At 37.2% G+C, this 19,163-nt stretch overlaps 2 protein-coding genes across 2 annotated transcripts in view; both read left to right on the top strand.

The window, feature by feature from the left end:
* Positions 1 to 300: 300 nt before the first annotated feature.
* Positions 301 to 13,533, top strand: LOC130238177 (L-xylulose reductase-like). The gene is made up of 9 exons (XM_056469085.1): positions 301 to 610; positions 715 to 814; positions 3,862 to 3,959; positions 4,132 to 4,286; positions 4,793 to 4,835; positions 6,430 to 6,529; positions 7,847 to 7,911; positions 10,287 to 10,404; positions 12,252 to 13,533. Exons 2-9 carry the CDS (start codon positions 763 to 765, stop codon positions 12,353 to 12,355), a joined length of 735 nt encoding a protein of 244 aa, XP_056325060.1. The 5' UTR covers positions 301 to 610; positions 715 to 762; the 3' UTR covers positions 12,356 to 13,533.
* A 1,531-nt stretch (positions 13,534 to 15,064) lies between these two features.
* Positions 15,065 to 19,163, top strand: part of dcxr (dicarbonyl/L-xylulose reductase) — a 12,913-nt gene continuing 8,814 nt past the window's right edge. Inside the window, exons 1-5 of the mRNA XM_056470164.1 lie at positions 15,065 to 15,309; positions 15,364 to 15,463; positions 17,079 to 17,176; positions 17,349 to 17,503; positions 18,008 to 18,050. Of these exons, the coding sequence (XP_056326139.1) occupies positions 15,412 to 15,463; positions 17,079 to 17,176; positions 17,349 to 17,503; positions 18,008 to 18,050 (348 nt within the window). The 5' untranslated portion in view covers positions 15,065 to 15,309; positions 15,364 to 15,411. The remainder of the gene's footprint in view (positions 15,310 to 15,363; positions 15,464 to 17,078; positions 17,177 to 17,348; positions 17,504 to 18,007; positions 18,051 to 19,163) is intronic.

Below are 19,163 nucleotides of genomic sequence, written 5' to 3'. Positions count from 1 at the left end.
AACAGTTTCTCGCAGTTCATCGGATGTAGCATACAATCACCAGCCACTTTAGTAGGTATTTTAATTCAACTATATTTGTTGCAGTAGGGACTTGTGTTTTATAGTTGTTATGATGTATGTTTTGTTATGTGCCTTTTATTTTGTACTCATTAGATATTTAGTTCTTATTTTGCCTTCTGAGAATTTACCATAGTTTAACTACAAATAATAATAATAATAATAATAATAATAATAATAATAATAATAATAATAATAAGAACCACGTATAAATCTAGCTTAATGTTTAAGTAAATTATCTTCTGTTTATTTTTCATTCGCTAACTATTCAACCAATATTGTGTGAAGCCAGAAATAACACTGGTGTACAGTAACGAGGAGTAAGTTAGCTATGCTAGAGCCAAATTGTGTTAGCATAAATTACGCCACATTTTCTTTCGCAGAAGAAGACCGCAGCTGATCAACACCTCAATAACAATTTCACGTTATGTGATCTGCTCATCTGAGAAAACATTTACTTTGTTGACAGTTGAGCTTTTACTGTGCAGCTTCACTCGAGTGAACTTCGCTCCGTTCACTGACTAGCCAAACAAACAACAGGTTGAAACCTGAGGTACGTAAAGAGTCAAAATATTAATAACGACTGATTAGACGGTCGTTTATCCTCAGTAACGCACATACAGCGTTAACAATTCAATTTTAAATCTGTGCTTTCAGTTTCGCTCGAGTATTTTGCAGCTGTTTGTGTGCCTGGATAAAGGAAGAATGGAGATTTCCTTTAGAGGAAAGCGTGCTTTGGTGACTGGAGCTGGCAAAGGTTAGTATTGATATTAAAGATACAGTTCACAATGTCGTGTCTTTAATGTGTCCCGTCTAATATAAATGGAGAATTTTTGAAGAATGTCCTGGTTACTCTTTTACATGCATTTACGTTAATGACTGAAGATCCCATAAAGGAGAAAAAAATCACTGTAAAACTAAAAGTCCCTCCACTCTAGTGCTGCACCGCGGTAAAGTTGGTTTGGCGTTTGACATTCATTGATTAGACGATCGGTTTCAAGCCAATTAAATTCTTTGCTCCTGTTATAGTTTGAGCCAAAAATTGGTCGGATAGGCATAAATATGTGCCCTTTATGTTACACAAGGCTTAATTTCTCGATTAAAAAAAATTAACCATATGAATTAAAGAGCCCATATTATGGGTTTTTGAAAATGCCCTTCCATGTAGTGTGTTACACAGCTCTAAGTGAAGTGAAATATCCAGCTAAGGCTTAAATCTGTAAGTGTACAGTGTTTAAAACTATTGATTCATCTATAAAAGAGTCGACTCATAGTGCTTCAAACGAGTCGTCTTGATAACGAGTCATTAGGTGTTTCGCGATGACGCGGCTACGAAACACAAGCCTCGCCAGTAGTTACGCGCGCAAACCCGGGAGATTTGAAACCTGCGGCCCCGCCCACTAACACAGAAAAAACACTAGACACACACACACACAGACGCCGCCGGTCGAATGAAGTCACGCTGTGCTCAGATGGATAATATTGACAGTCTCTACCCAAAGATGAGTTGTGAACTGTGAAGAGTCAGTGGTTGAGGTTTATTCACTAGTGTAAGTAAGTGCGATTAAAATTGTTGCCTCGTTTAACTTGCAAATTATGTATTTATTGTGTTTTGTTACTTGTTAACCTGGTACAGTACACGCGGTTACTCTTTATATTCTCTTATCACATGTAAGCCACGTTAAAAACGCGACGCGTGCCGCTTTGTTTACGGATTTAACGTTAAAGGCTTTTGTGAGCTCGCGTTCCACTTCCGTTTGTCGTTGCTATGGCGATCGTAAGCTAGGAGACGGGAGAGGTGTCGATCTCCCTAGTTCTGAGGAGGAGCGTGATGTGTGTGTGTGGGTGTGTGTTTGTGTGTGTGTGTGTGTGAGAGAGAGAGAGAGAAAAAGAACAGGTCGAGTTTGTGACGCCTAGGGGCTAGGAGACAGGAGACTCGCGTCGCTTTCCCTAGTTCTTCTGAGGAGCGTTGTGTGTGTGTGTGTGTGTGTGTGTGTGTGTGTGTGTGTGTGTGAGTGAGAGAGAGAGAGAGAGAGAGGAGAGAGAGAGAGAGAGAGAGAGAGAGAGACTCGCGTCGCTTTCCCTAGTTTTTCTGAGGAGCGTTGTGTGTGTGTGTGTGAGAGAGAGAGAGAGAGACTCGCGTCGCTTTCCCTAGTTCTTCTGAGGAGCGTTGTGTGTGTGTGTGAGAGAGAGAGAGGGAGAGGCTAGGAGACTCGCGTCGATCTCCCCAGTTCTTCTGAGGAGGGTTGTGTGTGTGTGTGAAAAAAGCCTTACACTATGAAGCGCGTGTGCACTGTGACTACTTTTATATAGTTGATTACCAGCTGGGCATTTCACTCTGTCTCGTGCTGAAGCCTGTCACTGTCGACCAATCGCAGCAGGCTGTCATCGGTCCAATCAGCGCAGATTAGCTTCGCGCTGAGGAGGGGGTTGGGAACAAATGAATCGCTGAACGATTCATATGGGAGTCGTTGGGATAATTAGGTAAAAATAAATGCAGATTATAAGACCATGAAAGTGTTTTATGACCTTGCATGCATATTAGACTGTTGTTGGAGACCCTTACAACCTAAATATGACCCTATTTCATGTATAATATGGGCTCTTTAAACAATTCAACCATATTAAACTATACAATAAAACCAGTACCAAAATGTTCAAACATCCCGCTTATTGCACAAGACTCAGTTTTTGGAATTAGCTCTTTATTTATTTTATAATATTTTTAAAATATCTTTTATTGTAAAAATGGTAAAAGTCAATTAAACTGACACCATTTGAGATAAAATATTCAAATCAACTCTAAAATTGTCTTAATATTATTCCTTATGATGCACAATCTTTGTTTTTTACAGTTATGCCTTTCTTGATTTTATATACTCTACTGAATCCATATTTTCAGTATATCGGATACACTGTAAAAACTTAAATGAATTAAACTAGGATGCCATTTGAAATAAAATATACAAATCAACTCTAAAATTGTCTAAATATTATCCTCTATGATGCACAAGTTTTGTTTTTACAGTTATGCCTTTGTTGATTGTATATACAGTATGAAATACTCAAACGATGTTGTTTATATGCAAGTAAAGTTTGCAATTGTAGGTTGGAGTTCCTAATTTGGAGTAGTCGTGAATATGAACAAACTGTGGATTAAGCAAGATTAAATATTTAATTGTTTAATGTTTCAGCCACCATGCTAATTGAGTTAATTTGATAGTCATGATGACATAAGTGTAAAATGCCTTGTACATAAATATCTTCTATATATATATTTTTTTTGCATGAAAAAGAGAAACACTTAGATTTGGAGCAATGCATTTACTCTGCAATCCTCATTTGCAAAATTAATACTTCAGTGCTGTGGAGTGCTTGATTCTGATTGGCTTATGAACATTCTAAGGTGTGCGGTTATTGTCAGGTAAATGCACAACTAATGTAGTTCCGGCAGGTTTTGACCTCAATAGTTTCCATAGTTAGCACTACGCTGAATGAATTTAGTTATTTCACAGCTACAACAGTCATAAATCACATCAAAAGGCTTTAAATGAGAATTGTAAGAAAGTAGTCCTACACACAGGAGCAGTTTGAGGCCAAACCCCTGACAAATATACTAAAATACAACATCTAAAGGTGTGGTAACTGTAGTACAAGTATAAAAATGGACTTCAGTCCATTGAATTATTAGAAAATAATACACACCTAAGGTCATCAGTCCATCCTCAGTTATTCCTTATATGTTATGCTTTGCACATTCCAAATTAGCCTGGTTGCTTAATGATACTTTCTCAATATCTTCAGGGATTGGACGGGCCACCGCTCTGGCTCTGGCACGCTGTGGGTCAGAGGTCACGGCTGTCACACGCACCAAAGCTGACCTGGATAGCCTAGTGCAGGAGGTAATGACCTCTCAGTCACGCTCCAACTCATCTCCTAAACAAAAACCCTGCATATCTATTCTCCTCCAGCGTGCATCTGCATACCAAGAGAGCCTGCTGCTCCTTTATGCCTTATAGGTCTCATTGATGCCGAGCGAGACAATGGAAAATCTCTGATGTGTTTGATCCCCAGTGTCCCTCCATTAAGCCGGTATGCGTGGACCTGTCGGATTGGGACGCCACCGAGGAGGCGCTGAATAATGTTGGCCCGGTGGATCTTCTCGTGAACAATGCAGCCTGCGCAAAACTTCAGCCCTTCCTTGAAGTCACGCCAGATCAGTTTGACATGTAAGGCTTTGAAATATCACTCACTCATTATAACTCATCATTATAATTTGTGTTATGATGTAAATAAATGCTTTTTTGATTTAGATTTATTCTTGTTTCTGGTCCAAATGTCTAAAAATGATTAAATCAAGAAGCGTTTTCTAGATGAGCAAAACATATTGTCTTGTTTTGAGGAATAATACGCAAAAATTAAGTGAGTTTTTTCTTTAAAACAAGCTAAATCTGCCAATGGGGTAAGCAAAATAATCTTATGCCAAAACGAAAAACAAGATCATGTTTCTCACCCCATTGGCAGATTATTTAGCTTGTTTTAGGGATAAACTCACTTAATTTTGGCATATTATTTCTGAAAACAAGACATTATTTGTTGCTTGTCTGGAAAATGCTTCTTGATTTAAGAATTTTTAGATGTTTGGACTAGAAACAAGACCAAAAATTTAAGTAAGAAAAGCATTTTTTTGCATTGTATATAAATAAGCTGACTGCATTTGTGATTGCTTTCGCAGGTCTTTCAATGTCAATGTAAAAGCTGCACTTCATGTTGCTCAAGTAAGATCAGTTTTGAGTTTTATAAATGCACTTTTTAAGGAACACACCACTTTTTTATGTAAATAGGCTCATTTTACTACTCCCCTACAGGTAGAGATGAGTTTTACTAATTTTAAACCCATTCAGCCAATTGCTGGGTTTTAACAGAAGCACTTTTGGCTTAGCTTAGCTTAGCATAGATCATTGAATCGGATTAGACCAGGCATGGGCAAACTCGATCCTCGAGGGCCGGTGTCCCTGCAGAGTTTTGCTCCAACACTAATCAAACACACCTGAACACCCTAATTAGTGTCTTCAAGATCACTAGAAAGCTACAAGCAGGTGTGTTTGATTAGGGTTGGTGCAAAACTATGCAGGGACACCGGCCCTCCAGGATCGAGTTTGCCCATCCCTGGATTAGACCATTAGCACTCGCTAAAAAAATCTAAATAGAGTTTAATTGTAAGCAATTATGGAAGAAGGTTGCTGGTTTGAGTCCCGGCTGGGCCAGTTGGCATTTCTGTGTGGAGTTTGCATGTTCTCCCCGTGTTGGCGTGGGTTTCCTCCAGGTGCTCCGGTTTCCCCCACAGTCCAAACACATGCGCATGTGTGTAATTGAGTGTTTCCCAGTACTGGGTTGCGACTGAAAGGGCATCCGCTGTGTATAACATATGCTGGAATAGTTGGCGGTTCATTCTGCTGTGGCGACCGCTGATAAGTCGGGGCTTTAGCTGAAGGAAAATGAATGAATGAAAGGAACTATCAAGGAATTTTGCTGCCATACCCTGGCTGCAGCAGGTACAGTGATATTACACAGCTCTGTACACCCCTCTTGGGACTATTTCATTGGGTCTGGTGCAGCAGTGGTATGTTCCTTGCAAAGTTCCTTGGTTTATACACCAAAGCTTTTTGCCAAATCGGCCTAGCAAATAGCAGCTTTTCATTTTCTGCTAGTCTTAGTACACGATCTCACTACAAAAGAGCCAAGCTTTCATTCATTCAACTTCATTCGGCTTAGTTCCTTTATTTATCAGAGGTCGCCACAGCAGAATGAACTGCCAACTTATCCAGCATATGTTTTATGCATGGAATGCCCTTCCAGCCACAACCCAGTACTGGGAAACACCAGTACACACTCCTTCACACACACTCATACACTATGGCCATATTAGTTTATTCAATTCCCCTATAGCGCATGTGTTTGTACTGCGGGGGAAACCGGAGCACCCGGAGGAAACCCACGCCAACACGAGGAGAACATGCAAACTTCACACAGAAATGCCAACTGACCCAGCTGGGACTCAATCCAGCAACCTTCTTGCGGTGAGGCAGCAGTGCTAACCACTGAGTTACCGTACCGCCTACGAACCAAGCTTTAAATTGGAAAATTATCAAAACTCTTCAGTCATTTTTGAGTGAGATGCTAATGGTCTAATCTGATTTAATGACTTATGGTAAGCTAAGCTAAAAGTGCTCTCGTCTGACCCAGAGATAGACTATTGGATTAAGAAATGATCAGCCTTAACTGTTGAACTTGAGGAGAGTTGTAAAATGAGAAATTTCTTCCCCCAAAAAGTGCAGTTCTCTTTTAATGCTGCTTGTGTGTTTGTTGTAGATCGTGGCTCGGGGTATGAAGGCCAGGGGAACTGGAGGATCCATTGTGAACGTCTCGAGTCAGGCATCACAGTGTGCCCTGAAGGATCATGCCGTGTACTGTGAGTGCAGAGACACACAGTTCAGATGTCCAATCTGATCGCATTTACCAATTATTGTACCAGGCCTGTCAACAAGCATGTCGTTTAAAAGCACAGTTCATCCAAAAACCTAGTTTCTAAAACAAAAAAACAAGATATTCTGAAGAATGTTGGGGAAGAGCAGATCATTGACTTCTATAGTAGGAACAAGTAATACCATGGAAGACAATGGCTGCTTTTTTTCAAGTGTTCTTCAGTATATCTTCCTTTGTGTTCAGAAGAAACTCAAACAAGTTTGTATGCAAGCATATCAGCAGCAAAATGTATTTTGAGTGCAATGGAATATGTAAAATGCCAATGTATTTCTTTATTTATTCTGCATGACATGCAAAGTTTGGTGCAATATCAAAACTTCCTTTATCTAATTTACATTTTGCCATATTTACATTTAAAGGGGACCTATTATGCTATTTTTACAAGATGTTAAATAAGTTTCTGATGTCTCCAGACTGTCAAAATACCTCACAAATAATGTTTTATAACTCTTTGTAACTGCCCCCTTTAGGCTTTGATCCTAATTGTGCCATTTTGGTGACTGTCGCTTTAAATTCAAATGAGATTGTGCAAAAGAGGGCGGAGCTTCAGATGCCTATGTGTCAGCATAGTGGCAGATTCAAAAACAAGACTAAAGTCCTATGCTAATGAGGGAGAGATCATCACTTGTGGTTGGGGCTTACCTCTTTTGATGACCTCCTTATATTCACACAACTGTTTAAACCCCCTATAAAAGTGATTTTTGCATTATAGGTCCCCTTTAAAATGTAAATTACATACTAATTTTAATGATTTATAACTTGAAAAATTAAATCGAAAATGTAATACACAAATTGAATTTTGATGTGTGTAGTGTGCAAGCAGAATTGGTAGCAAAATGATCGCTTAAGTGTTATTTGCCCTAATCGCATTTAGACTCGCGCTTTAGAAACATAGGATTTTTTTTTTTATCAGTACACGGTGAGTTGTATGTAGAAAAATTTAACATGTATTACAAAATTATAATATATATTATAATTATAAATACATTTTTAAAAATTCCACAGGAGGGCTAATAATTTTGTCTTAAGCTATATGTGGGACACAAGAAATAAGTCATAATTTTCATTAAAGCATCCTTCAAAAATAAGTCTCGCCTAATCAAACATTCCAGAAGTTAATGCCTCTGATATTCTGGCATTTCTGGAGAAAGATCTTAAAGCAAACTTGTTGTTATTATTGTTATTATTATTATTATTATTATTATTATTATTTTTAGTAATACTGTGGATGTGTTTTGTCAAGGTGCCACTAAAGCAGCACTGGACATGCTGACCAAAGTGATGGCGCTGGAGCTGGGGCCGCATCAGGTGAATCCCTTACACTTCCTTTTATTAAAGTTCACCTATTATCCGCTATTTTACAAGATCTAAAATAAGTCTCTGATGTCCCTAGTGTATGTATGTGAAGTTTCAACTCAAAAAATCCCACAAATAATGTTTTATAACTCTCTTAAACTGACCCTTTAAGGCTTTGATCTAATGGGGCCGTTTTTGGTGACCGTCGCTTTAAATTCAAATGAGATTGTGCTCTTTTTAAGAGGGCGGAGCTACAGATGCCAGTGTGTCAGCATAGTGGCAGATTCAAAAACAAAACTATTGTCGTGTGCTAATGAGGGAGAGATGGTCACTAGTGGGCGGGGCTTTCCCCCTCTGATGACACGTACAAAGGGAGAATGTCAATCAAAGTGTTTCTGCAGACTGTTTATATCAAGTGTGATCAGAAACAATAGAATTAATACATTTTACCATTAGAAGCTGGATTTATCCACACACAGCTGTTTAAACCCCTTATAAAAGTGATTTTTGCATAATAGGTCCTCTTTAAATCTTGAGTTTTGTCAGACCATGCTTATGAAACGATCCAACATTGAGCTCGTTGTGTGTTGTTTACAGCTTTGAGAAAATAAATCGCATATTGTGGTGAACGGTCTGGCCAGGAGGCTCCCAGCCAATCAACAACCACCCTCTTAAACATATAAAATCTGTTTGCTAATCTCTCATATGGGTGATGAAATGATGGGGTGTGTGTGGAGAACTGCTCTGTAATCAGTGGATGTAATTGCTGGCAGAAAATAATGCATATTTATGCGACAGTTAATTATTGGCTGGATGGTTGGGATGTTTGTTAATATATTCACCATCCTGTTTCTCTTCCTGATTGGATTAACAGCGCAGATCTTGACAGTCTTGGCAAAGTATTTCCACATTCATGTGTCATCGAGCTGACAAACGTCTACATTAATCGAATACCTCAAATTGCAATGCTTGTCATCTGTGAATTATGATTATTAGTCTACGTATGGTAGCCTAGGTTAAAAAAAACAAGTGTTTTCTGTTTATTCACGGTCGTGAATTGCATTATGGGATGTTGATCTCTGCTCTGTCGACTTTTGATGTTACATATATATATATACACATATATATATATATATACACACACACATATATATATATATATATATATACACATATATATATATATATATATATATATATATATATATATATATATATATATATATATATATACACATATATATATGTATATGTGTATATGTATATGTGTATGTATATATATATATATATATATATATATATATATATATATATATATATATATATATATATATGTTTTTATATATATATATATATATATATATATATATATATATATATATATATATATATATATATATATATATATATACACACACACACACACACACACACACACACACACACACACACACACACACACACACATATATATATATATACACACATACACATACATTATATAGGTATATCATATAACAACAATTGTTTATCAACAGCAGGTGATACAAGATACAGAGAAAAGATTTGCATCAGCTTCCTTCAGAAATCCTACAAAGGGCTTTCCAGACTTTGAAAAACTTTTCAGGTTTTCTCTTGACTATATACTTTAACTTATCTAAAGCCAAACAATGAGACAATTCTTACAACCATTGATTAAAATGAGGGCTTCTGTGTTTTTCCAATAACGATCTATTATAGGTTTTGCATGTAATAAACAGAAAATTCATTATTTCTTATCTGAGCTAGTAAAAGAGCTTGCAACAGGAAAAATATTTAGAAGACAAAGTTTTGGACATTCGGGAATATTCTGTTTTAACACCATGGAGAAAAAAAAAACTCCCAAAAATGTTCAACCAAATGACTCTTCAATTTTTTATTGTTATTATTATTATTAAAATTAGTTGTATTAGTATAAACAAGAACTTACTAAGTGGTATCTACAAAGTTAGATTACATTTGTAACCTTTTTTTTTTTTTAACACATTTTAGTGTTTAGTGTATAACAACAACAACAACAACATTAATAATAATAATAATAACAATAATAATAATTATTATTATTAATAAAATTATTATTAAAATTATTAGTATTAACAAGAACTTACTAACTTACTAAAGTTAGATTACATTTGTAACCTTTTTTTACCCACTTTAGTGTATATATGGCATTTATATTATTGAAAATGAATCTTAAAAATATGGCCAGTTTTATTTGTGTGTTCTCTCTGTTTAAATCTTTTTTATTAATTTGCCAGTTTTCTTTTTTCTTTTTAAGTCCAGTCTTTAATTGTCTGACTTGGTTTATAAATAACTGTTCTGTGCTTTATGTAATCTGACCTGCACAGATCAGAGTGAATTCGGTGAACCCGACGGTGGTGATGACGGAGAGGGGAAAGATTGGATGGAGCGACCCAGAAAAAGCCCGAAGCATGACATCACGCATCCCACTGGGCAAATTTGCAGGTAAGCCGGTCCCGGGTTTGTAGGTCAACGTTTCACACAGTCAAGTCTCCGGGCTTTGTTCTGCGTTTCAGGGAGATTAATTATGTTTCTACATGAATGTCCCCTGATGTCAGTTAAAGGGGTATTTCATCTAAAAATAAACATTTCATCACTATTTACTCGCCCTCAAGTGAAAGCTGTTACTATTGACCTCCATAGTAGGAGCAGCCAACACTATGGAAGTCAATGGTTACTGGTTTCCAACATTCTTCAAAACGTCTTTTTTTGTGTTGAACAGAATAAAGAAAGTCAAACAGGTTTGTGAAAAGTGAAGAGTGAGTAAATGATGACAGAATGTACATTTTTTGGTGAACTGTCTCTTTAAGTAGAGTACATGAAAGTATATTTCTGTACAGTAACTCTGGCTGACATTAGAGTTGTCATGATATGAAATTTGGCTGATGATTCATCGTCTAAGAATAATTAACAATAATGAATTGTCTGTTGGCAGCGCAGTGGTTAGCACTGTCGCCTCACAGAAAGAAGGTCGCTGGTTCGAGCCTCGGCTGGGTCAGTTGGCATATCTGTCATGAGTTATCATGTTCTCCCCATGCTGTGTGCATTTCCTCTGGGTGCTCCGGTTTCCCCCACAGTCCAAACACGCGCGCAATAGGTGAATTGGTTTGGAAAAGAAAATGAGTGAATGAATTGTCTGTTTTGGGGCCCACAAATAAATTTAATATATGGCCAAAAATATGAGCAGGTACTGTATATGTCAATTTATTCAAAGATATGTGCATTTTTGTTATTTGTAGATAGCTGAAAATGAATAGATTTCAATATTTTGAAATATTTGTTGAATATGTGTACCTTTATACACTCACCGGCCACTTTGTTAGGTACACCTAACTAGTGCCAGGTTGGACCCCCTTTTGCCTTTAGAACTGCCTTAATCCTTCATGGCATAGATTCAACAAGATACTGGAAATATTCCTCTGAGATTTTGCTCCATATTGACATGATAGCATCACGCAGTTGCTGCAGATTTGTCGGCTGCACATCCATGATGTCAATCTCCCGTTCCACCACATCCCAAAGGTGCTCTATTGGATTGAGATCTGGTGACTGTGGAGGCCATTGGAGTACAACACCAGCCTAAGCTTTCATGTTGTTGACGCCAAATTCTGACCCTACCATCAGAACGTTGCAGCAGACATCGAGACTCATTAGAGCAGGCAACGTTTTTCCAGTCCTTTATTGTCCAATATTGGCGAGCCTGTGCCAATCATAGCCTCAGTTTCCTGTTCTAAGCTTACAGGAGTGGCACCCGGTGTGGTCTTCTGCTGCTGTAGCCCATCCGCCTCAATGTTGGACGTGTTGTGCAACAAGGCATTTGCGCCCACAGAACTGCCGCTCACTGGATATTTCCTCTTTTTCTGACCATTCTCTGTAAACCCTAGAGATGGTTGTGCGTGAAAATTCTTCTTTTATAACAAGTAAATAAAATGTTTAATGAAGATATTTAGTAAATTCCCTGCTGTTAATACATCAAAAGTGTAAATAAGTCAACTCTTTTGTTTAGTATCGTGCTTATGCAAATTAAGTCAGCTTTAAAATGCAAATTAAGTCAGATATATGTTGTTATGGAGTGATTATTATTTGATTGTTTTACAGTGACAAACATTTGAACAGTTGTGATTGGCTATATGACTAATATAGTGCTTTATATGAGCATATCTAGTGTGTATGTGAATAAAGTTGCACATGCTTACGTTTTATGCTTTTCTCTCTGCAGTTAGCAAAGATTGTGGCAACCACAGTCACTTTAATGATCTCCGCTCTTCTTTCTTCCTCACTGTGTCGTTCAGAAGTGGAGGATGTGGTGAACTCCATCCTCTTCCTCCTCAGCGATAAGAGTGCCATGACCAACGGAGTGATGCTGCCTGTGGATGGAGGCTTTCTGGCTTGCTGAACGAATGAGGTGAAGGAAGAATGGATGCATTTTATGTGTTACAACTCATGTGTGTTCATGTTGGCCACGAGTTTTTATGAAACTGAAATTTCTCACAGATATTCAGAAGACTTGGGAGTCATATAGAGTCATATAGAGACTGTTATAATGGCATTTTCATCTTTTTTTCCCTTTAATTTTCATTGTGCGAAAAAGAGCAGCATGAACATTCTGTGAAATATCTTTTCTTTCTTTTTTTTCTTTTTTTTTATTACATGAAATAAAGCAAATCCATTATGGAATTTTGTGAGTAAATGATAACTGGAATGGGCCACACTTTATGTGTATCCAGAAGGACATTTGCACTCGGTATGTCTCTTGATTTACAGGTTGGCGTCAAGTATTAAAGGTATAATTTAATACCCAAAACTGAAAATGCACCATTTACTCACTTTCAGGTGGTGTTAAACCTTTTCTTTTGTTTTTCTGTTGAACATAAATGAAGATATTTTGAAGAATGCTGAAAGCATGTAACCATTGACATTCATAGTAAAAAAATTCATGCATTCTTCAAAATATCTCCTTTTGGGTTCAACAGAAAAAAAGTCAAACAGGTTTGGAACAAGTCTAAATCTACTTAAATCGAGCTGAAACAACACAATTCTGGAGTTTTTTGGGGGGACAACTTAATTGTTTTATGTTCAATCCACTAAATTGATTTGTGTTGGGACAACATGAATGAGTTGTGTGGAACCCTGCAGTATAAAAGGTGTGTAAATAATTTTAAGTTTTGGGTGAACTGTCCCTTTAAGACTGGATTGAAGATATACAGACCAAAAAGCATCAGTCCAAATCTCGCTAATTCATCCATTGCTCTTTGTGGTTCCTATAAAAAATGTTCTAACATGGAGTTATTTCTATTGAAAGATTGGAAACAAGTGTTGAAATGATCCTTCTGATATTTGCACAAACACGTTCCTCACTGCAGGCCAGTGGTTTGCGTAAACATGCCAAAACGATCTCTTTTTCCCAATGTTTTCTGAACATGCCTGCTCTCCGTTGACACTACCAAATGCTATCATTGACTGTTCTTTTTGCACCTCTGATTATTTTTGCAGTTGTTTTTTTTTTTTATCTGACGAACTGATAAGGTTGTAAAGTATGATTTTGGTTTTTAATAAATGTATTTATTATGCAGATGTACGTGTATGCATGATTCATTTAAACCCAAAACAGTTTCTCGCAGTTCATGGGATGTAGCATACAATCACCAGCCACTTTAGTAGGTATTTTAATTCAACTATATTTGTTGCAGTAGGGACTTGTGTTTTATAGTTGTTATGATGTATGTTTTGTTATGTGCCTTTTATTTTGTACTCATTAGATATTTAGTTCTTATTTTGCCTTCTGAGAATTTACCATAGTTTAACTACAAATAATAATAATAATAATAATAATAATAATAATAATAATAATAAAAACATGGTTGTTTATTGTAGTTAAATTATCGTAACAATCAAATTAGCTGTGGCTTTGTTACACTAAGCATAGTTTAATCACAGCATGTGTTAATGGAAATACAACTGGCAATCAATGTGCACACAAAAAATAACAGTAATAATAGTTGTCCTTTTTTTTGTAATTGTAATAAAAAAACTACAGTACTTAACAAGTTCAGACCAGTTAGAAGCAGGGTCAGTCTGAATTTGTGGACTATTTATTTGTTAGAAAAACGTATCACTGCTAAAAAAAAAAAAACAGCTTAAACCAGCATAAGCTGGTTTTAGCTGGTCGACCAGCCTGGTTTTAGAGCTGTTTTGGCCATTTCCAGACTGTTCTTAGCTGGTCAGGTGAGAGAGGTCTGGCCGCAGACTTGGTGCAGTACAAACTGAGCTGCATGCAATGCTTTTTAATGGGCTCACCTAACCCTACCAGTCACAGTGGCATCTCTAGCTACAATGAGTGCATTGGGTCTGATATTGCATCGCCATGAAATGCAATCTCAGCATGCATCATAAAGGCTGTATCCAGATACTATAGGGTCAGGCTGGAAAATGACCAGCTAAAACCAGCTTGACCAGCCTGGTTTAAGCTGGACATAGCTGCTTTGGCTGGGCTCCCAGCCTGGCTAGGATGGTCAAGCTGGTTTTAGCTGGTCATCTCCCAGCCTGACCAGCTAAGACCAGGCTGGAAAACTGGAATGGCCAAAATCCCTCTAAAACCAGACTGGTCGACCAGCTAAAATCAGCCAACCAGCCTAGGTTATAAGGTTGGTTTATAATTTCTGTGCAGTTTTTGTAAAAAAAAATTATTATAATAAAATAAATAATAAAAATGAATTTCTGTAGAATGATTAGAACCACTTGTTTGGTAATTAAACAAAATAAAAAAATGTATAGGCTAAATTCTAAACAGAATTTATTAATAGGCTTATAACAAATATCTTTTAAAAATGTGGAATTTGTTATGGTGCATTTCAAAATAGGCTATACTTAGTCTACATTTGGGGTAGGCCTACCAATTGAATTACCTGAATAACCTTAATTCTGGTTTTCATACTGTTAAACCGTGTCATTTAAATCGGATTTGGACTCACAGTCTGAACGAGTCTTCACATGGGAAGAACCACGTATAAATCTAGCTTAATGTTTAAGTAAATTATCTTCTGTTGATTTTCACTCGCTAACTATTCAACTAATATTGTGTGAAGCCAGAAATAACTCTGGTGTGCAGCAACGAGGATGAAGTTAGCTATGCTAGAGCCAAATTGTGTTAGCATAAATTACGCCACATTTTCTTTCGCAGAAGAAGACCGCAGCTGATCAACACCTCAATAACAATTTCACGTTATGTGATCTGCTCATCTGAGAAAACATTTACTTTGTTGACAGTTGAGTTTTTACTGTGCAGCTTCACTCGAGTGAACTTCGCTCCGTTCACTGACTAGCCAAACAAACAACAGGTTGAAACCTGAGGTACGTAAAGAGTCAAAAAGTTTAATAACGACTGATTAGACGGTCTGCTTTCAGTTTCGCTCGAGTATTTTGCAGCTGTTTGTGTGCCTGGATAAAGGAAGAATGGAGATTTCCTTTAGAGGAAAGCGTGCTTTGGTGACTGGAGCTGGCAAAGGTTAGTGTTGATATTAAAGATACAGTTCACAATGTCGTGTCTTTAATGTGTCCCGTCTAATATAAATGGAGAATTTTTGAAGAATGTCCTGGTTCCTCTTTTACATGCATTTACGTTAATGACTGAAGATCCCATTTGAAAGGAGAAAAAATCACTGTAAAACTAAAAGTCCCTCCACTCTAGTGCTGCACCGCGGTAAAGTTAGTTTGACGTTTGACATTCATTGATTAGACGATCGGTTTCAAGCCAATTAATTTCTTTGCTCCTGTTATAGTTTGAGCCAGAAATTGGTCGGATAGGCATAAATATGTGCCCTTTATGTTACACAAGGCTTAATTTCGCGATAAAAAAAAAATCAACCACATGAATTAAACAATTCAACCATATTAAACTATACAATAAAACCAGTACCAAAATGTTCAAACATCCGGCTCATTGCACAAGACTCAGTTTTTGGAATTAGCACTTTATTTATTTTAAAATATCTTTTATTGTAAAAATGGTAAAAGTCAATTAACCTCTGACACCATTTGAGATAAAATATTCAAATCAACTCTAAAATTGTCTTAATATTATTGTCTATGATGCACAATCTTTGTTTTTTACAGTTATGCCTTTGTTGATTTTATATACTGTACTGAATCCATATTTTCAGTATATTGGATACACTGTAATAACTTAATTGAATTAAACTGACACCATTTGAGATAAAATATACAAATCAACTCTAAAATTGTCTAAATATTATCCGCTATGATGCACAAGTTTTGTTTTTACAGTTATGCCTTTGTTAATTGTATATACAGTATGAAATACTCAAACGATGTTGTTCATATGCAAGTAAAGTTTGCAATTGTAGGTTGGAGTTCCTAATTTGGAGTAGCCGTGAATATGAACAAACTGTGGATTAAGCAAGATTAAATATTTAATTGTTTAATGTTTCAGCCACCATGCTAATTGAGTTAATTTGATAGTCATGATGACATAAGTGTAAAATGCCTTGTACATAAATATCTTCTATATATATATATATATATATATATATATATATATATATATATATATAATATATATATATATATATATATTATATATATATTAACACTTAGATTTGGAGCAATGCTTTCACTCTGCAATCGTCATTTGCATAATTAATAATTCAGTGCTGAAGAATGCTTGATTCTGATTGGCTTATGAACATTCTAAGGTGTGCAGTTATTGTCAGATAAATGCACAACTAATGTAGTTCCGGCAGGTTTTGACCTCAATAGTTTCCATAGTTAGCACTACGCTGATTGAATTTAGTTATTTCACAGCTACAACAGTCAAAAATCACATCAAAACACAACAAAAGGCTTTGAATGAGAATTGTAAGAAAGTAGTCCTACACACAGGAGCAGTTTGAGGCCAAACCCCTGACAAATATACTAAAATACAACATCTAAAGGTGTGGTAACTGTAGTACAAGCATAAAAATTGACTACAGTCCATTGAATTATTAGAAAATAATGCACACCTAAGGTCATCAGCCCATCCTCAGTTATTCCTTATATGTTATGCTTTGCACATTCCAAATTAGCCTGGTTGCTTAATGATACTTTCTCAATATCTTCAGGGATTGGACGGGCCACCGCTCTGGCTCTGGCACGCTGTGGGTCAGAGGTCACGGCTGTCACACGCACCAAAGCTGACCTGGATAGCCTAGTGCAGGAGGTAATGACCCCTCAGTCACACTCCAACTCATCTCCTAAACAAAAACCCTGCATATCTATTCTCCTCCAGCGTGCATCTGCATACCAAGAGAGCCTGCTGCTCCTTTATGCCTTATAGGTCTCATTGATGCCGAGCGTGACAATGGAAAATCTCTGATGTGTTTGATCCCCAGTGTCCCTCCATTAAGCCGGTATGCGTGGACCTGTCGGATTGGGACGCCACCGAGGAGGTGCTGAATAATGTTGGCCCGGTGGATCTTCTCGTGAACAATGCAGCCTGCGCAAAACTTCAGCCCTTCCTTGAAGTCACGCCAGATCAGTTTGACATGTAAGGCTTTGAAATATCACTCACTCATTATAACTCATCATTATAATTTGTGTTATGATGTAAATAAATGCTTTTTTGATTTAGATTTATTCTTGTTTCTGGTCCAAATGTCTAAAAATGATTAAATCACGATGCGTTTTCTAGATGAGCAAAACTTATTGTCTTGTTTTGAGAAATAATACGCAAAAATTAAGTGAGTTTTTTTGTCCTTAAAACAAGCTAAATCTGCCAATGGGGTAAGCAAAATAATCTTATGCCAAAACGAAAAACAAGATCATGTTTCTCACCCCATTGGCAGATTATTTTGCTTGTTTTAGGGATAAACTCACTTAATTTTGGCGTATTATTTCTGAAAACAAGACATTATTTGTTGCTTGTCTGGAAAATGCTTCTTGATTTAAGAATTTTTAGATGTTTGGACTAGAAACAAGACCAAAAATTTAAGTAAGAAAAGCATATTTTTTGCTATAAATAAGCTGACTGCATTTGTGATTGCTTTCGCAGGTCTTTCAATGTCAATGTAAAAGCTGCACTTCATGTTGCTCAAGTAAGATCAGTTTTGAGTTTTATAAATGCGCTTTTTAGGGAACACAGCACTTTTTTTATGTAAATAGGCTCATTTTACTACTTCCCTACAGGTAGAGATGAGTTTTACCAATTTTAAACCCATTCAGCCAATTGCTGGGTTTGACAGAAGCACTTTTATCTTAGCTTAGCTTAGCATAGATCATTGAATCGGATTAGACCATTAGCATCTTGCTAAAAAAAATCAAAATAGAGTTTAATTGTAAGCAATTATGGAAGAAAGTCGCTGGTTCGAGTCCCGGCTGGGCCAGTTGGCATTTCTCTGTGGAGTTTGCATGTTCTCCCCATGTTGGCGTGGGTTTCCTCCAGGTGCTCCGGTTTCCCCCACAGTCCAAACACATGCGTATGTGTGTGAATGAGTGTTTCCCAGTACTGGGTTGCGGTTGAAAGGGCTTCCGCTGTGTATAACATATGCTGGAATAGTTGGCGGTTCATTCTGCTGTGGCGACTCCTGATAAGTCAGGGATTTAGCTGAAGGAAAATGAATGAAATTAATTATCAAGGAATTTTGCTGCCATACCCTGGCTGCAGCAGGTACAGTGATATTACACAGCTCTGTACACCCTCTTGGGACTATTTCATTGGGTCTGGTGCAGCAGTGGTATGTTCCTTGCAAAGTTCCTTGGTTTATACACCAAAGCTTTTTGCCAAATCGGCCTAGCAAATAGCAGCTTTTCATTTTCTGCTAGTCTTAGTACACGATCTCACTACAAAAGAGCCAAGCTTTCATTCATTCAATTTCATTCGGCTTAGTTCCTTTATTTATCAGAGGTCGCCACAGCAGAATGAACTGCCAACTTATTCAGCATATGTTTTATGCATGAAATGCCCTTCCAGCCACAACCCAGTACTGGGAAACACCAGTACACACTCCTTCACACACACTCATACACTATGGCCATATTAGCTTATTCAATTCCCCTAGAGCGCATGTGTTTGTACTGCGGGGGAAACCAGAGCACCCGCAGGAAACACACGCCAACATAGGGAGAACATGCAAACTCCACACAGAAATGCCAACTGACCCGGCTGGGACTCAATCCAGCAACCTTGTTGCAGTGAGGCAGCAGTGCTA

This window comes from Danio aesculapii, chromosome 12 (assembly GCF_903798145.1).
Source record: "Danio aesculapii chromosome 12, fDanAes4.1, whole genome shotgun sequence".
NCBI lineage: Eukaryota > Metazoa > Chordata > Actinopteri > Cypriniformes > Danionidae > Danio > Danio aesculapii.
Note: the sequence above shows the minus strand (reverse complement) of the source record. Positions and strands in the feature narration are given on the sequence as shown.